Source organism: Cibotium barometz, chromosome 9 (assembly GCF_041138505.1).
Source record: "Cibotium barometz isolate CiBa-2024 chromosome 9, ASM4113850v1, whole genome shotgun sequence".
Lineage (NCBI taxonomy): Eukaryota > Viridiplantae > Streptophyta > Polypodiopsida > Cyatheales > Cibotiaceae > Cibotium > Cibotium barometz.
The window spans coordinates 48504794-48519019 of NC_141054.1; the positions used below are offsets into that span (position 1 = coordinate 48504794).

Here is a 14226-nt window from a genome sequence, read left to right on the forward strand (position 1 = left end):
TTGAGTAGGTATTTGTGTGCGCGCGCATGTGTGCAACATGCCTTTCATAGTCTAGGCACATGTTTTCGCCACCTTGTGCAGATCTCTCTCTCTCTCTCTCTCTCTCTCTCTCTCTCTCTCTCTCTCTCTTGTTGGGCTACTAAGTCTAAGATTTGAGTAGCTACAAGGCACGCAAGTGGGCAGTGATCATTTCAGGATTTCTTACCCTCAAACCAACAAACTTTGAGTGGTTATATTTAGACCAACTACAGAAGCCAAATAGAACATTTTTCTTTTTTGTAATTGCTTGAGGTTTTTTACTTAACTCTCTCTCTCTCCTTCCTCTTGAATATATTTTTTGCTCTCATAGGCCATTTCAACCTTTTTTGTAATTGCTTGAGGTTTGTTACTAATGCTTTCTAATAGCTCTCTTTCTCTCTCTCTCTCTCTCTCTCTCTCTCTCTCCTCTCCTCTCCTTCTCCTTCTCCTCCTGGATTTTTTTTTGCTCTCATAGGCCATTTCAACCTTGTGGAGTGGGTGTACACATATGCACATCTCCCACTCCCTCACACACACACACACACACCCTCACTCTCTCTCTCTCTCTCTCTCTAGAGGAACTTTTTTGTTTTTTTTTTGGGAGGGCCAACCAACAAAAGAAGACGCTTGTTGCCAACCACTGGTGGTGGGTGGCTATGGCTGGGTGCGCGGGGAGCACATCATCATCCACAAGCGTAAGCAGGAACAGCAGGGAAGCCCTACTGTCGGCGTCTCTCTTTCTGGGGAGAACACTGAGGGGGAATGGGCGTGGTAGAGCGCGGCGGGTACGTTTGCCGCGCGCAAAGGTCCCGGCCATAAGGGCACAGGAGACGCAGAGCAAGGGCTTGAGCTTCGAGGACGGGGGGAGATGGCTGAGCAGCACCACACGCCACATACGGATCTACGCGGGCTACATCGACCCAAAGTCCGGGCGGATGGACCAGACGCAGCTGGACAAGCTCAGCCTCATTCTGGACCCCGACGATGAGTTCGTGTGGCCCGACGACAAGTCTCAGAAGGTCTTCGACAAGTTCGCAGAGCTCGTCGACAACTACGCCGTAAGTCCTCCATTCCCAAATCCTACAAAACCCCAGATCACACACATCCATGGTTTTTCCACATCACACATACATGGTTTTCCCAAACCACACACCCATGTTTCTTCCTAAAATCATTTGCTTAGATTCCCAGTATTGGGCGGAACAGTTAGCTTGGTTAGCCAACAGCACAGAAGACCTTACATCCAGCACTAGGGCTTCAGGTGAAGGGGCTCGCGTCGAAGTACGAGTAATGGTTTAAGCTCAAGTTTCAGTAATGCCCACCTTACGTCCCCCTCTGGAGCTCCAGGTGAAGGGGCTCATGTCGAAGTCCCGATTAAGGTGTAAGCTCAAGTTGTGGCAGCACCCTCTCATTGGCTTGGAAGGGGCTCTTTTGAAGTGCAGGTAAAGGCATAAGGTCAAGTTCTGACACTGCCTTCCCATTGGCTAGGAAGGGGCTCATGTCGAATTGCACGCACAGGCCTAAGCTCAAGTTCTGGCATGCCCTCTCATGGATGTCTGATACTAACTGCTCACAAAATAAAGTTAAACAGTCTTCATGGTGGCCATGCCTTACAAAGTTCACATTTTTTAGCTCCCACATTTGTTTGCCCGTCCCTGTTTTTCAGTTCTCCCAGACCTGTTTTGAGTATGTGTGACTGTACGGATGCTGATGCCAGTGGAAAACCCTAACTGCCGCCATACAGCCTGTGCGTAGCATTTTAATTCTATAGCATAAGTCCTGTGGTAAGGTTTCTGTTTTGTCCAAACAGCCTCACCCTAACATATGCTTTTTTCCCTATAATCAAGGTGTTTTGGCACTAATATGGGTGGATGAATGAGATAGAGTTCATGGTAAGGACAGTCCACCAATGTGAGCCGGTTTTTAAGGCCAGTGAAATGGGATTTAGGCTTTGAAATCATGGCCAGTCTTTGACCAATAGAGCATGGCTGTACGAAGGCTAAGAAAATCTGAGGTGTTATGGAAGGAGGCCAATCCAACAATGCCTAGTATTTGAACCCTGGCCATGCCTGAATTCTCAATGAAATTGGGGTCGTATGGATCCCTGTGCAGCCAAAAACTAGGCTAGGCTCATTGAATCCAACAAGATCCCTGTGCAGCCAAAAACTAGGCTAGGCTCATTGAATCCAACAAGAATATGCCACACATGGCCATAATGTAGGGCACTGAATACAGGAAGACTATATCTGTGGTCACTTATGTCCAGCTTGTCACGGTCGTTTGACCGGTAGAAAATCGGCCACTGCCACTGCACATCAAATGCATTCTATTATAACGCGTCTCATTCCCATGCCCATCATTATCAGCCTCGGAACGCTTCCCAATCCAACCGTGATGTATGTGAATGTCCTTGGGTCGGCTGGGTTTCCAGGAAAGGGCTCCTGGGTCACCCGTCGCCAGAAAACTGGCCTCCCCAAGGCCATTCCTGCTCTTTTCACTCGACAGCAGCCTCTAGGCCAGTATATAGCTTTCTCCATGCATCTGCTGGCTATATCATTATCATTTTAAGTCAATATTTTTTAACACCAACACTCTGTAACTGCAACCCAAGTTGAGTGTTGGTGGGAACGTGATTTATTGTGACACAAATAATCAAAGTGGGTTTATGTTGTTGAAGCTTAGACCTCATGTTACCTAGCTTAGATGTATTTTCTGCCAGCTTCTACCTCATATGTGCATGCAGCCTAGCTAGGGCAAGGCACCTAGCTAATCTTTTGGGATGCAATTAGAATTCACGTCGAAGATCTATGTTTGTTTTGTGGAAATAACTATTATGTGCTTGTCAGTGAGCTTACACTGTTTAATACTTTCGTTTAAGTCTCAGGTGGGTATAGATAATGAAATTTATCTTGGTATTTGAGCAGGGTGCACCTTTGACAGAATACACTCTTCGGTTGATTGGCTCCGATCTGGAGCATTTCATCCGAAAGATGCTTCTTTCCAATGAGATAAAGTATAACCTTGAGTGCAGAGTTTTGAACTTCAGCATGGGAAAGCCTCGTTTAGATATCGAGGAAGAAGATGAAGAAGAGGCGGTTATCTGAGGTACTGTCCTGGTAATTTGGCCCGACAATGTAATTGGAACTGTGTTTAGAGGTAAGAGTCAGAAAAGGTGGTAGAGAGAGCTCTAAACCTTATATTTAAGCCAACAATCTGAAACTTCTTTTGTGTATGGTGGAACTTCAATCAAGTGAGCATCTTAATCTCTGGCAAACTCAATTACAGGTTGTCATGATCCTGAGCGTCAAAAGCTCAGCTGTATTTATGGGGCTTAGCATGCAGATTATCGTACACCCTGAAGGTGTGGTTTACTCATGTATCTCAATAAATATATTTTTTTGCACTCAAGTCTGAATGATTTTTTGTGCCTTCTACTCTTTGTATGCCAATCTCCACCAAAGTAATACCAGAACCCAGTGAAATTTCAGAGTGCATGATACCCAGTGCCAGATTCAGCCATTTTCCTACTTGCCAAACCTAGATGTAGCATCATTTGATCAAGTCTCATTTTCTAAGTCCTTTGTTTACTTTGTGATGTATTGTATTATCTTTTAATTTGAGTATTGACTTATTCAAATTTCATGACTAAAACAAAATTTCAAGTGAAAACTCTTATAATTTTGATATTCTAGATAGACTCATTGGTGTTGTTTGGGTTAATTTGAGTATACACAACTATATCTGGGTGAGCTTTAAGAAAGAAAACTATTTTGGGCTTCGGACATTTCCGAATGTTCATAACCTTACTAGGATCCATAATTAAAAAAGAGTAGCGAATTTCCACATGCTAGGTGGAACATGTTTCGATATATTTGAGTATGAACATGATTGGATCTGGTCAGGCTTTGAGAATTTAAGCTTAAGCCCATTTTGGGCTTAGTTAGACACCAATATATCAGAAATATGAACATTTAGAAACAATGATGAGCTTCCAAACAACATTCTTGGTGGAAAAATAGCTAGTAAGCTTACCAAACTATTCCTATGAGAAGTAAAAAAGTAAGTTACTGTCTGCACATGCTCCTTCACGCACATTATGACATGGCTTTCATAGGTCTGGATCAAAACTGCAAATGTTGAAAAATCAAAACATCATCCCCGACAAGGAGAGGTGAGGAACACTACTAAGATAAATCTATCAAAATAGCTGGTAGCTGGTAGGAATCGGCTACTCAGTAGAGAAAAAGACAAGAACCTAGCTAGGCAAGATGTTCCTTATATCCTACAAGTGTAGGTGTAGTAACGCAATGAAGACTTTTTTGCTACATTACATCATAATTTCAAATATGAAAGCGAAGCAAACAAAACCTCAGCAGCAAGGTCCACACTCACACACACGTCATAAACTTTGGTGGAATTGTCGTCTAGTTGATGGATCAGAACTTGAGTGTGGTCAGTGAGGCCTTTTACACCATAGCTGTTTCGTTGCAATTCAACATGTTCACCCTGGCTGCATAACTTGTTAGTGGTAATGGTGACCCTTGTCCATTCTCAAAGATGAGCTCATACTTGACTTCTTCACACTGGCAACCCTAAGGCCTTCACCATGCCATAAATCGAAATGAATGAAGATATGGCTCCACGCATGCTACATACATATACACTGAAGCACAAGTTTTTGATGAGACTCCAAGCATCGTGTTGGGGGACAGAGGTCTACATTGACAATACTTTCACAGCTTCAAACAGGACGCAAGACTCATGCAGCACGAGCCAAATCTTTAAGCAATCTTGAGATAAGCTGAGAAACATGCACCCTAGAGGTCATCATGCAAACCTTACGAGCCACATAACCAATTTTCACTCCACAGCTCCATCACAGCATTATTGAATTGAATGTTTTAATTGCCACAATTTTCGCGCTGTCATTTTGCCTTAATAATCACATCCATTGTACAAAAACAAGCTCATTCAACATGGTAAATCGCTCATCCCTTTTGCTTCACTCAGAAGATCTAAGAGATGTCAATATGACATTCTCACAGTGTAACAAGCATGGTAATTAATTATGGTAAAAATGGAACGGAAACAAAGACAATCTTTGATATGAGAGTCAAAAACAACCTAAAAACTTGGTAAGGCAAGAGAACTTAACCTAGCACCACTATTCAAAATGGAAAGAGGCAAAGAAAAGCTACATATGTATTCCCATTGCCATTACGCCCAAACTTAAATTCTGGGAACAAAAAATGAAGGTTCAACAAAAACAAAGAAAGGGGCTTTTACACATCATCCCCCGTCGGGAGATTGGACAGGGGAGACCCTCCTTCTGTGAAAAGCAGGTGGCCATGATCTCCCTCCCCACTCCCTTTCCTGTAAAGCCCATAGGTCAGCATAAAATGTTCCAGTGATGCAAAGGCTTGATCAACATTCTAAAACTTTCCATGTATAGAAAGCACAGCAAGCATCATTGTTCCCCAATCGACTCCATTGAAAGGAGAGCATCTAGTAGAAATGCCGACCACTCTAAATTTCCTGTAGTAGTGCTACTTCATGTACCTAATTATTAAATAACCAAGAAAAAACAGATAAGTCAACAGTTCAAAAGAGCTAACCATCAACCAGTCACAAGACTCCGACTGCTAATGTGGTGGAGGGATGCAATCACATGGTTTGGCAGTGGCACTCTGAATCCCTTGTTTAGTCCCACCCCTGTGAGGGTTACCGTTTAGATCCGCCAAAGAAATCATCATCTCCTTCATCTTTCACATCATCCCATCCTGCCCAATTCTCAGCCCCACCAGTCCCTGAATGAGACGCCTTAACAGCTTCTGTGTTGCCACCTGTTTTGCTGGCAGTTGGATCACCCCAGTCATCCCACATGCTGTTAATTCCCTGTGATGACTCCTTGGAGAAGCTGCCACCGGCCCCCTTGCTGTTAACATTCTTGCTCATGGGAGACTCATCCCAGTCGTCCCACCTGCCACCACCATAGTTATCGTTACTACCCCAACCATTCTTGTGTTTGATTTCCTCATAACCTCCTCTATCCGCTTCGTGAGATAATAACCCATTCTCACTGCCTTGATAATGCTGATAACCTGACATCCAGCTAGAGCCATCTTTAGAATATTCTTCCATCTTTTGAGAAGCCAAAGCCATCACTCCTTTCATTAGCCCCCATGTCTTCTGACCCACCTCCGTGGTCTTTGCAGTTACAACAGAGACTGTTTCATTCACCTTTTGATCATAGCCACCTTCCCGATACTAGAAATCCAAAACAAAACATTCAAAAAAATGGAGAAAGGAATCCAGAAATTGTGCACAGCTTAACAAAGTCATTAAAAAGAAAGCCTAATTTTCCATGCAAACAAAAAAACAAAAAAACAAAGAAAAGAGGAAAAAAGGTAACTCTCCGAGTTCTATTGAACTGACACCTTGGCAGTGATGTCCCTTGTTCCTGCTTGCACAGCGCCTGCTGCAGTCTGAGCAGCAGAAGCAGCCACAACGGAAAAGCGGCTGAATCCCTGCATGTAAATATGTGTTTACGATAACTAGACAAACAAAGCAGATTTTACTAACAATCTCTGAAAGCATGGTTAGCTGGAGATCTACATGCCTGATAAGGTGAAACAACCCTACCTACACAGCTGGAAGAACTGCAACCATACCTCAGACATCCGTGAGACAGTGTCCTTGAGGACATCTCCACTACCAGTGCTGGGCCCACTGGGCCCTCTGCTTGCAGGGGGGCGATTGCTCCCAGCAGATCCGAACCCAACATACTTCCCGCCCTGAGCAGGTGGAAGACCTTCTGGGCGGTTGGCATTTTCAGCCTGCTTTCTGGCAAAGAAGGCGTCCTTGTTTGCAGCGGATGCTGCCAGCTGTGATCTTCCATATATTTCCTCATTGGAGCGAGATCTGACTGGGCCAGCTGAGCCGCTACCCCCGATTGAGTCTGCTGATTGGTTCCTCCTGATTCCGCCTCTATTTTCATGGCTAGTTTCTCCGGATTCCCAATCATCCCAGCCTTCACCTGCAGATCCAGCATCTCCGTGATGGCCATGTGACCCAAATCCACTCTTTCTAGAATCTCCATGGCCATGTGATCCATATCCACTCTTTCTACCATCACCATACGCATGTGAACCATCATTTGCACCCATGGATTCCTTCACTACTGGTGGATCTCTCCATGGTTTCCCTTCAGCTAGGGCTTGAATCTTCTCCCTGTAGATGCCAGCAGCCTTGGAGTTGTATTTGGAGATAGTGTCGGTCTCTTTTGCAATGCCGTACTGTGACAGGAAGCTGTTGAGGGCGGCATTGCCGCCGCCAAGTTCCATCTTCTTTAATTGGATCTCCGACCAAGAATCCATGGACACAGACCGTACAAAGCTAATGTGGACGCCAAGGCCTCTGTGTTTTCCTGAGCATTCTAAGCACATGAAGATGCCATAGGAGACAGATGCCCACTGAGGGTTTTTCTGTGAGCAATCAACACAAGTCTTGTTTGCCGGCTGGGATTGGAGGTTCCTGAGCCTGGCAGCCGCAACTGCCGAGGCCATGAATCTGCACACAGGAGAGAATAAAATGAAGATAAAAAAGAAGCTTCTGCTGCAATGGCAGATAAAGGGAGCAGAGATCTAGTGCATCACGAGCTATGTTGATCCTTAGATAACCATGAAGGATGATCTGAAGAGTTTCAGCTCACCTGTCACTGCGAGAAGCTTCTCTCGCAGGCGATGCAGAGCTCGAGATCAGGAAACCCTAGAGATAAGAGAGGGGGGGAGGAAGAAGGGAAAGATTTCTATATTTCATTTGTTTTGTTTGTATTATATTATCAATTTCTTCCATTATGTACACACACTCGCAATTTATTTATTTATTTTTAAATAATCTTGGACTGCCCGTCTGTTCTTTTGCGCGGTTATATACCATAAGTGCTTAACATAAATGCATTTTTGCAATTTTGATATTTTTAATGCATGAGGGGCAATTTTTAAAATTAAAAAAATCAACCAAAAATTTCGCTTTAAGTGGTCCAACACCTTGTTGAGGACTAGCCCCTTGGACTAAAAATAGCCCCCCCCCCCAAAAAAATAAAATTTTCTTTAGCTTTTTGGCTTAGCTTGAACAATAATTAATTAGCGCCCTTACGGGTGCTAATTAATTATTATGCCCAAAGGTTTCAACCTTAGAATTGGAATCGGCACAAGGCAAAAAAAAAAACATGATTTTTTGAAAAGTCCTCTCCTCGGAGCACAGATTGTAGGCAAAAAAAACACACAGAGTGCGATGCAAAACTTTTAATCGTCTCTCTCTCAGATAATGCGAAGTGCCAATATATGTCATTCATCGTCCTCTCTCTCTCTCTCTCTCTCTCTCTCTCTCTCTCTCTCTCTCCTCTCTCTCTCTCTCTCTCTCTAAAGGGCTAAAATGAAGCTCTTGTTTAGCATGCCTATTTATAGGCTTCCCATAACCCTCTAGATCTCGAGCAATCGAGAAGCCTCTAGCTCCGTCCATACGTCTTCTTCTTTTTTTTTAAGGTCGATAAACCTTTTACCTAAAGTCTTCCCCCTAAGGTCCCATCACTTTCCCCCTTCCAAACTAATTAATTAATGCCCAAACAATATTAGGGACCCATAATGGGTATTTTGGTCATTTAAAAAAACTTGCATGAACATTTTTTTCCACCTTACTGTGTTTTACCAAGCCATTGATGTGTGGTTCTCTTGGTGGGTTGAAAGTTCCTAGGAGGGGATCCCTTGCCCATTGAGGTGTGGTTCTTTAATCGGGACCTCACCCTCTTCTAGTGGCTTCTAGGCTTCTTGTGGCTATGGTGGCTCATTAAATGGTTTGTTGTTGAGGTCTGGGAAGCTGGCGTCCTTGGGGCCCTGCCCTTGTTCCTTACCAGTCCTTTGGGATGACTGCATCTCTTGGTGGTTCTTCAGTAACTATTCCGAAGGGTGCCTCCCTGTCCCCTTCTTTTGTGTCTTTCTTAGGCCTATGGGTCTTGCCTCCTAACTTGTGGTACTTCTCATAGCCTTTCTTGTTTAGATCATCATCACCTTCCATCCGATTGAATGTGGGATATGCTACATATGTGGTGGTAAAAAAGAAGGCATTGAGTGCTACCTATATGGGCTGCAATCTAACAGTAGTAGAGAACTACTACATCAATTGGGTTGTATGTGGCAGCAGCCAAGGGACTAGCTTATATAGCTTTATAAGTTTGTAAGTAGCCCGCATGAGTGCAAGGCCTTCTCCATGAACCCATTGTTCATCATGGTCCATTATGTCATTGCCCAAGGCAACAGGCTCAGCAAATTGCTCGGCATTCAACACTACTTGGTCTGTGTGTATGCCTTGTACCACTCTCCCATATTTATATGTATTAGAAAAAGTGCTCCATTTTCAAAAAGATAATTCCAAAAACAAAGCATAAGCAAGTGCTTTTGAGTTTATGAGCGTGCAAGCTCTACAAAAATATAGCAAGCATTAATTTAAAGTCTTGGGCCTACCAAAAATATAAAATACTATTTGGTATGTACAAAGGTACGAGGCCTTAGCCTTACAAAATATTGATGCCTAAATATGAAACCATAAAAGGTGTTCACATGTCTTCCAAAATATCTCATAGTGGTCCGACACATGTTCCACCAATGATTAACACATAATCCACCACTCATTCTTTGCCTACATCCAAGCCTACATCCAAAATAATAATAGTCACTGCACACGTGATTAAACACATTAGTCTTGACTACATCATACCGACGCACATAGCTGATTAAACGCATTAATCTTGGTAGACATTATACCACCGCAAATAGCTTGACTGAACACATTAATCCTAGTAGATGATATAAAAAGGCACATTCAAAAATAAAATATCCCGAAATAAAATAATGGGCGTCCATCTAAATGTAACCTCTACGGGGACGCGCATTATTTTATTTTAGGATATTTATTTTTGGATGTGCCTTTTTATATCATCTTTTTAATGTATTTAATCAGTTGTGTGCGCTGGTATGATATGGTTAGGATTAATGTGTGTTTAATAAGTTTTGTGCACTGACTATTATTATTTTGGATGTAGGCAAAGATTGAGTGGCGGATTATGTGTTAATCACGGGTGGAACGTGTGTTGGACCACTATGAGATATTTTGGAAGACATGTGAACACCTTTTATGATTTCATATTTAGGCCTCAATATTTTGTAAGGCTAAGGCCTCAAATCTTTGTATATACCAAATAGTATTTTATACTTTTAGAAGGCCCAAGAATTTAAATTAATTGCTATAATTTGTAGAGCTTGCACTCTCATAAACTCAAAAGCACCTGCTTGTGCTTTGTTTGTGGAATTATCCTTTTGAAAAGGAAGCGTTTTTTCTAATACATATAAATATGGGAGATGGTACAAGGGCCACACTCTACCCAGGGGAGATTCAACCCAATCTTGTATCGACCGTGACTTCTAATCTATTCTACATCTCTCTCTTGTTTATTTTATTTTGTTTATTTATGATTTATGCTTTAATTTTTACAAATATATGTTATCGTATAATTTTTGTGTTGAGAAATTAGAATTCCTTCTCCAAGGGTTCTTAAAGGTCCTAACAGAATAAAATATCCCGAAATAAAATAATGGGCATCCCCATAGAGGTTACAATTCTTGTTGTAAACCCTAATTTCCTTTCTTGCAACTCTTTTACGCAATCTTCTGCTAGGCAATGCAATTAACAATCATTTATTTTGAAATGCCAAGCTTGCATGCCTTCTATATAGATTTTAGTAGTGTGGGAGTGACTCAGGTTCAAATTTGCAAGATGCAACGTACGTGACCTACATAAACCTAGGCATGGCAATTGAATCTAGTGCAAGTGCATTCACCTTGAGGCTATCTAGAAAGGCGATCCAAATTAGTGCAAAATGTAGTTGGATCGTTGACCCATAGATTAATGACGGCACAATACCAATCATCAAGGTGCGGTTATGCCACAGAGGGTGATCTAGATGCTAGTGTGATTTGGGCAGTGTGTGAAAGCTATTTGGATCGTCGATGAAAATGAACCTCATAGTCTACTCTCTATGTTTTATAGAAATCTCAGACGGATTGTTGATGTGGCAAGTGGGTCGGGGATTAGAGATCCGACTATGCGATGATCTACACCTGGACGATCCAAAAACTAAGACGATTTGAAAATAACATAGGTGATCCAAAAGTGTTAGTTATTTGATCATTTTGGGATCGGTGATTTGAAAGTGACTTAATACTTTTTGGATCGTCAGATCCGAAAGTGACTTAATACTTTTTGAATCGACAATCCAAATAGTGTGGCGATCTGAAATGAGATCGAAAATCCAAAAGCGTTAGCGATTTGGATCTAAACTGTGACGATCTTAGGATTGGTGATCAAAACTTTTAATTTCAGGATCGACAATTAAAACAGTGGGCGATCTGAAATCGGGATTCATGATCCAAAAAAGGGTAACGATTTAAGACTTGGGATCAACGATCCAAAAGCGCTGGTGATCAAAAACTTGGAATTGACGATCAGAATTCCGTATCAAAGGCTATTCCATATTTGCATTTAAGATAGTAGTTGGTGCTGGTCTTTATGTACTTTCCAGGTATAGTAGGGGTCTTTACACAACTTTATGCCCTCTTATGAGAGAATATTCGATTGGTTCCTTGACAACTCCCTTTTTATAGGTCAACTATGTGGAAATGAAGATCATTTATCATTGATTGTCCCATACAATCCACTTCAATCCTAGTCACAACGATTTGAATTTTAGAACGGCGATTTGAATGCACGATGATTTGAAAATTCAAGAAAGTAAAAAACATAGTTTTTTGATGATTTTGGATATTTCATGGCTCTTCTTGATGTTTTTTGGGTTTTTTAGCATGATAGTGATTCCTAGCAATACTCTAATGTCATAAATTTACACTCAATGATTCTTTCAAGTTAAACTTGGTTAAAAAATATAAGAATACTAATATACACTAATTTTTTAATTAGTATAAAAAATGCTAATGTACACTGATTTTCTAATTAATATAAGAGTAATGATTATGGGTAATGATAAAAAAACCAAGTAGAGAGTTCCCAAAAAAAAAGCCAAGTGGAGAGATAACCTGCCTCAATCGCACTTGGAAGTGCTTGCTCTTCGTTTCATCACTCCCATGAGGCAAAGAATAGATCAAATTAACAACAAAAAACACAAAAAGGTTAAGGTCAGAATAAGAAATCCTACTATATTCACACAAATACACTCACAAACACACAAATTACACACATTAATATTGTAATCTACTAAATATCCTACTCTATAACACATTTCCCTAGCAGTAGACCAAGGATTTGCATCCAAGGACATGATTAAGTGAGAAAAATATAAGATTTTTGAGAAGAGAATGGCTCTACTTCCATTCCTCATCCAAGACTAGTTCTTCCCCGTGCCATTTGTTCATGTCAAAGAACCTTCTTGCCCTCTTTCAAGGAATCATAGGAGAGTGGCCAAACCACTTATCTTGGATTGTGGAAGTCCCATTAGGAGAGGCGAAAGAGGCCAAGAGGAGTGTCAATCCCTCTTGTTTGTACTCTTCCTCTACTCTTCATCTTCTAAGGCAATCCTTCCCATGACAATGGTTAAGCTAAAAAGCTTGAACCACTCTAGCCCACTCACTCCCTCACTTAAGCTATCAAGCATGCAAACTTAATCACGCTACAAGAAATCACACAAGCATTAATAATTCCACAAACAAGCAAGACGGTAAGAGCACAAGAGAAGAAGAAGCTTGGCACAAAAGAAATGATTGAATCTTTCCATTCACATTATCAAAAGTTGTATATATACACAAGGACTTTGAACAGCCACTCAACTTAAGTGGGTGCCCATAGCTTATCTCTATTTATACTACATACAAGCCTTATGACTAGGCAATTGTTACGTCAATGGGGCCCATGGCTATTATCAAAAGTTGTATATATAAGGGCTGTGCCTGACCACTCAACTTAAGTGGGTGCCCATAGCCTATCTCTATTCATACTATATACAAGCCTTATGGCTGGGCAATTAGTACATCAATGGGGCCCATAGCCTATCTCTATTCATACTATATACAAGCCTTATGGCTGGGCAATTAGTACATCAATGGGGCCCATAGCCATACATAATGTGAAATACTCGTAGGTGAGTGGCAGGATTTCCAATGTATGGAAAGTGTGAATAAGATGCTAAAGCCTCGCACTCGTGTGAGAGGGAGCTTCAATAGCTTATTTAAATTGATCGACATAGGCCAGAAGAAATTTAAGGAGTTAACTTATAGTGATGAAGACTAATGAACTATATGGCAAAGGGACCAGTAGTGGCATGTATATGTGGCGTGGCCATGACATGATCGTGTAGGTCCACGGTCATAGTCAGTGCCACCATCCGTGATGTAGACTTGGTCCATAAAGATGAACGAGATAGTGGCCCATAAAGATACTCGGTGCCACCATCCATAGTAGACTTGGCCCATAAAAATATACAAGAGATTGCATGTAGGGTCCCCACGTCCTATGGCTATTCGGGTGCATCTTGGGCCTTGTCCGAGCCCCACAATGGCAGGGTTGTGTTAGGACAGTATCTTAGAGTATAATCCTAATCTCTCTCCATATGCGGACACGCCAAATCTAATCTAATCCATCTCTAAACCATCTACCATCCTATGAAAACCATCCCATGTGAATACGGGGATGCAGAGTGCCTGAGCTACTCAACCATGACTACTAATAATGGGGATCGCACATACATAAGCTAGCTAGTGCGCTTGAATAAGAAAATATGAGGGTGGAGGGGGATGGTCACCAAGGGAGCTTGGTGGAGGGAGCTTTTCTTGGTTGCCCTCTCTCTCTACTTGAACAATCTCTCTCTAGCTATTGCCACCACCATCTCCACCCACCACCACCCAACCCAGGCCTAGCCTAGCCCACCACCACCACCCAACCCAGCCCACCACCCTCTCTCTCCTTCCCTCCCCGTCTCTCTCTTCCCTCCCTTTCCCTCTCTCACTATCTCTATCCTTGTCTCTCTTTGCTAACACCCTCTCTCTCTCTTCTATTACCATCGTCCCTTTCTCTCCCTCCCTCTTCCCTCTCTCACTCTCTCTATCCTTGTCTCTCTTTACTAACACTCTCTCTCTTCTATTACCA

The 14226-nt window shown here is 42.1% G+C and overlaps 2 protein-coding genes across 2 annotated transcripts; one reads left to right on the forward strand and one right to left on the reverse strand.

Annotated features, from left to right (window-relative positions):
* The first annotated feature begins 625 nt into the window (after window positions 1-625).
* NDHM (subunit NDH-M of NAD(P)H:plastoquinone dehydrogenase complex) lies at window positions 626-3500 on the forward strand. Its single transcript, XM_086803033.1, has 2 exons — window positions 626-1076; window positions 2943-3500. The coding sequence occupies exons 1-2, from the start codon at window positions 675-677 to the stop codon at window positions 3120-3122; spliced, it is 582 nt and encodes a 193-aa protein (XP_086659159.1). The 5' UTR covers window positions 626-674; the 3' UTR covers window positions 3123-3500.
* Window positions 3501-5203: 1703 nt separating this feature from the next.
* LOC147635652 (putative ADP-ribosylation factor GTPase-activating protein AGD6) lies at window positions 5204-7915 on the reverse strand. Its single transcript, XM_086803034.1, has 4 exons — window positions 7730-7915; window positions 6690-7587; window positions 6456-6545; window positions 5204-6285 (listed from the first exon to the last, which is right to left on the reverse strand). The coding sequence occupies exons 2-4, from the start codon at window positions 7581-7583 to the stop codon at window positions 5740-5742; spliced, it is 1530 nt and encodes a 509-aa protein (XP_086659160.1). The 5' UTR covers window positions 7584-7587; window positions 7730-7915; the 3' UTR covers window positions 5204-5739.
* Between the last annotated feature and the right edge of the window lie 6311 nt (window positions 7916-14226).

Bases quoted from the DNA above. Each gene is read 5' to 3' on its own strand.
- NDHM (XM_086803033.1), top strand. From the start codon at position 675: ATGGCTGGGTGCGCGGGGAGCACATCATCATCCACAAGCGTAAGCAGG. The intron at 1,077-2,942 runs GTAAGTCCTCCA...GTATTTGAGCAG, and splicing joins AGCTCGTCGACAACTACGCC to GGTGCACCTTTGACAGAATA.
- LOC147635652 (XM_086803034.1), bottom strand. From the start codon at position 7,583: ATGGCCTCGGCAGTTGCGGCTGCCAGGCTCAGGAACCTCCAATCCCAG. The intron at 6,546-6,689 runs GTATGGTTGCAG...ATTTACATGCAG, and splicing joins CTGTCTCACGGATGTCTGAG to GGATTCAGCCGCTTTTCCGT. The intron at 6,286-6,455 runs GTGTCAGTTCAA...TTGGATTTCTAG, and splicing joins CAAGGGACATCACTGCCAAG to TATCGGGAAGGTGGCTATGA.